The 4,759-nt window shown below is 34.5% G+C and overlaps 1 protein-coding gene across 3 annotated transcripts in view; it reads left to right on the top strand.

Moving 5' to 3' along the window:
- NAV3 (neuron navigator 3) overlaps positions 1-4,759 on the top strand; it is a 369,647-nt gene that overhangs the window by 354,028 nt on the left and 10,860 nt on the right. For all 3 annotated transcript variants that reach the window (XM_007454822.1, XM_007454823.1, XM_007454821.1), the window contains 2 exons: positions 3,355-3,509; positions 4,554-4,625. In XM_007454822.1, the coding sequence (XP_007454884.1) occupies positions 3,355-3,509; positions 4,554-4,625 (227 nt within the window). The remainder of the gene's footprint in view (positions 1-3,354; positions 3,510-4,553; positions 4,626-4,759) is intronic.

Genomic DNA, 4,759 nt, shown 5'->3' with positions numbered 1-4,759 from the left:
ACGCGGGCCTCTCACTGTTGTGGCCTCTCCTGTTGTGGAGCACAGGCTCCAGACGCGCAGGCTCAGCGGCCATGGCTCACGGGCCCAGCCGCTCCGCGGCATGTGGGATCTTCCCGGACCGGGGCACGAACCCGTGTCCCCTACATCGGCAGGCGGACTCTCAACCACTGCGCCACCAGGGAAGCCCTGAACTCTTCTTTAAGCAGAAGCAGGAAGAGCGCAGTTGTTTGCTTCAAACTACACCTTTAATGCCTCCAATGAATTCTGGGTCTCCTCATAGCTTTATTTAAAAGCTTTTAGCACATTTTCAGCCAAAATGATGAAAGAATTGACATCTCTTAATTACTCTCAGTGCTCTCTTTGGTGTTTGCTTAATGTTGATATGACAGAACTCTTTAGAAGTTACTTCTGTTATGAAAAAAACAAGTGGTTGGAAGATAGGAGAAGAATAGATTTATTAGAGGAAACAGGCATTTTGATAAAGTTGGAGAATCACTTAAAATCAAGTTTTGAATCAGATAGATTGACTTGGATATAATTCGACCTGCTAAAATAAAGTAGGGTAACTTAACATTAGTTCTAAAATTTGCCTCACTCCAAAATATACTGTTATATATAAGTTCTTTTTATTTCAATTAAAAAAATGTTTAGTACTTGGAGATATTCTTAATCAATAACAATTTATATGTCCTTTAAAATTTGATCAAGTATATCCAGCACTCTTATTTTCTACTTTTTCTGAATAAAATCACTTGTGCCATTATGAGGTCAGTTTAATCTTTGTTATTACAAACTGATGAAAAATAAAGCTTGCCAAGAGCCTTTGAACAGAACAAATGATGCTAGTAAACAGTAATAGGAAGGAATCCATGGACAAATTACATGGCATTCATCACCAAGAAAGCACAAACTACAACTAACAAATGCTTATTGTTTCTTTAGGTTTGTAAGATTTGAGTGAGCTGTCAGTAATGTTGGATACCAAGTCATGGCCAGAGAATTTGGCCAATTCTTGCCAAATTGTCGGAGAATCCACACTTTATTTTCGGGGGGTTGATGGTGTGTGAGAGTGGTGTAGAGAAATGGGGATGACAGGTTGGGATTGTAGGAAGGATGCTGCCACGTTAGATTTACTTAAGTAAAGGGTGAATGAGGTACGAAATAAATTCTTTTCCTGAGAAATGGAACTGTGTAACTGCTGACATGCTTTCTGCTATGCCCTCGATAGCTCTGAAGAGACAAAGCCACAAATCACTCACTGATTCCAAAAAAATCCAATAATAAACCATCAAATGAAAAAAATCTTCTCATGTTTTTGTTCCCTCTGCATTTTACATTCTTTTCCTCTTCCCACTCTTCAAGCCCTCTCTCGAGTTGCCAGCTGGAATATTTTGATTGAAAGCAGGACACATAAACAATTACACTTTGTGACATTTGATATGGTGGGCCTAGAAGGCTAGAGATGGATTTAGTAAAGAATATGTGGCCACAACTGAAGCCACTTGGAATGTTAGGTGGGAAAAGATCAGAAAGCTGGACTTGGCAGATTCATTTTGAGTGTGTCTGGAGTCAAAATCAGAGATAGCAATGATCAATAGTTTTTGTATAACTGCTATGTTCTGTGTATAGCTGCTATGTTCAAAGTATGGGATTCATCTCATTATCAATGTCCATCTAGTAGAAATACCTGTTTTTTTCTGCCTGATTAGATCTTGGACATGAAACTTCTAAAATAAAGGGTTAATAGCAAATAATACTGCCACCAGAAAGTCTTTTCCAGAAGCTACAAGTAATCTTTACATGCTCTGAACAAAATGTTTAGTGTATATTCTTTTGAGGTAACGTATTAGTTTTCACTGTGAATTTTAGTTATCTATATACATGCCTACCTATTCTGGGCAGTAAGCATCTTGAATGTGTTTTCCATTTCTAATTAATCATCCTATCCTTCACATGTATGTTTCCTTCGATAAATAAATTTCTCTACCCTGGGGAAAACAACAACATGTGAATGGTGCACATGTTTATATAGTAAAATCCAAATTCCTCTGCATGGATTCAAAGTCTTTTCGATTTCCCCTTTCATTGAGATCACTACTGCCACGGACCATTTCTCTTGCAAAAGCAGAACACCAATATTTCTCCCAACACATCACACACTCGTATCTTCCACCTCTTACGCTTTACTCTTTATTCTTCAATTATACCTCCTGCCCTCATAGCCTATTGTTATATCAACCTTAAATCTGGATTAGATGCCTCTCTTTAGTTTTTCTATAGTGTTTTATGCATTTCAGTTATCACACTGCCTTGAGACTTACTTGTTGGTCTGCCTTTCTATCAACTCTAATGCCTGAATATAGAAGTAATCTCTAAATCCTTGGTGCCAGAGTACCTGGCACATAGTAGGCGCTTGCTAAAGCTGTGTTGAAAGAGTAAAAAACTACATACTTATCATTTGGAATTCTATTCATTTTTCAAGATCCATCATGAAATTGTTTTTTAACCCTGCTCAAGATGTACAAATGGAAAATGTCATTGTAAATATGCAAATATTGTGGAAATGCTCTTACTGATTAGGATAATTCTAAGAAATCTAATTATATTTCTGGCCTACCCATCTGTGAGAGCAATCAGTGAACTGGTTATCATATTTAGATTAAAAGCTATTAGAAAGGAATAATATCTGTAAAGAACCAAGAAGCTTAATAAATGCTAAATGCTAATGTCAAGTGACCCAATGAAATATAACACATTTTGTCTGTTGTTATAAATTACAACAATTGCAAGCAGATAATAAATAAATAACAAATCAACCAACCAACCACAGTTTTATTTGAGTCCCAGGGCTGTATTTTCAGATGCACCTCATCGAAATGAATTGGAATTAAAATATTTAAAGTCTTATTGGAAACTTAGGGGTGCTATTTTGGATTTAGTCTATACTTGAAATTATAAGGTTTGCTAAAATCCATCTTTATCATTGTAATACCAAAAATAAGAATGAATCTCAGTATTTGTGGTTTATCCTAAGAGCTCATATCCAGAATTCTTTTTTTTTTTTTCACTTTTCTTCCAGGGAGAAAACAACTGAGGAGTATGTCCTTGTGTTTACAGCTTTATATTTACTTCAGGTGTCCTGTACTGGCTTTTCTCTTTCCTTTAAAAGTGTATCCTCTCAACATTGTATATTTTCTTTTGCTTTGTAGAGTAAGGTTTTATATCAATGGAATGATCTGTGAGTTTTAATCAAAGAACCTGGATGGATGACAAAATGTATCATTCCTAAACTATGAATTGCTTTCCATTGGTATAAATTTCTCATTAACATATTTGTTTTCTTTTTTTTTAAAGGAATTGCAACAATATCTAGCTAACCTGGCTGAACAATGCAGTGCTGATAATAACGGTGTAGAGCTTCCAGTTGTAATAATTCTTGATAATCTTCATCATGTGGGCTCTTTGAGTGATATCTTCAATGGTTTTCTCAACTGTAAATACAACAAATGGTATGCTTGTGAAATATTTCGAGTGATAAGATATGAAAAAATGGTGATCAAATATGCATTCTTGTGCCTTTAAACCTTTTAAGACGTATAGTGGATGCTATTAATTTAAGAAGCCTTCATTACTATTATACCATATTTCCAAAGAACCTCTATGTGTTCATTAGAACATCTATTTATTCATTCAACAATTGCGTCCCAGGCACTTTTATGGCAACAATACTTACTTGATGATGTTAACTTCTACAGGTATGCTGAAAGTCTGGGAGACCATTATCAATGATGGAATGTTTGAATCAGGGAAATTAAGAACTAGAACGAAGCTATAGAGCTCTTGTTTCACTCAGTCCATATTAAAGTTTAAGTTCAGCCTTCCTATAGAAATAATTTTAATACATTCAGATATATCTCTCTCCACTAGTGATTCTAATTTTTAACTATTTACGTGAAAGAAAAGGTTAAAGTAGGGTATAAAAAAAATCTGAAAACCCACTTAAGATTCAATATAGTATGGCCTCTAAAAAAGAACATATAAGAACAGCAACATAAATGTTAGTTTTAATGGTGCAAGTAACCCAGTTATCTCTGCTAGAGATTTTTTAAATGTTAAAAATTAATCAGCATAAAATAAATATTGAAACAAGAATACAAATTCTTTCATGTTATTAAGAACCTTTGAAATAATTATGAAACAAGAGAAAAAATTAATGAATTAGATTATAAGCATAAGAATCATAAGATGTTGGAGTATAGTGAGATCACTGTGATTATTCTGTCTAATCTTTTCATTTCATAGATGAGAAAATGTGGGATTAGAGAGGGAAAATGATTTGCTTAGGATGCCAGATCTGAAATTAGAACTCCAAATCTTAATTTCCAGTTCAGTGATCTTTCTCATTTTCCAAACAAACACTACAAAATTACCCTTTTACAGCCTAATGTTAAAATACAAAAATCCACATTTATCTAAATTGTTTTCGGAGACAATTTTAATGTATTAATCTCTTTTACCTTTAGTACATATAAATTTTCTTTTTTTTTCCCCAGTCCATATATTATTGGAACAATGAATCAGGGAGTTTCTTCATCACCAAATCTAGAGCTGCATCACAATTTCAGGTGAAGATAAATTGAATTTTTTTTCATATTGTCTCTTTTCTGTTTGCTTTTGGTTATTGTTTTTTCCATTTGTACATTGACAAACTGCCAGTGGGGTGACCTGGGGTGTGAAAATAATTCTCACTTCTTCTGAC

The sequence above is a fragment of the Lipotes vexillifer genome, unplaced genomic scaffold (genome assembly GCF_000442215.2).
Source record: "Lipotes vexillifer unplaced genomic scaffold, Lipotes_vexillifer_v1.1 scaffold1325, whole genome shotgun sequence".
NCBI classification, from domain to species: Eukaryota; Metazoa; Chordata; class Mammalia; order Artiodactyla; family Lipotidae; genus Lipotes; species Lipotes vexillifer.
The sequence above is the reverse complement of the archived record's forward strand: the minus strand, read 5'-3'. Positions and strand labels throughout refer to the sequence as shown.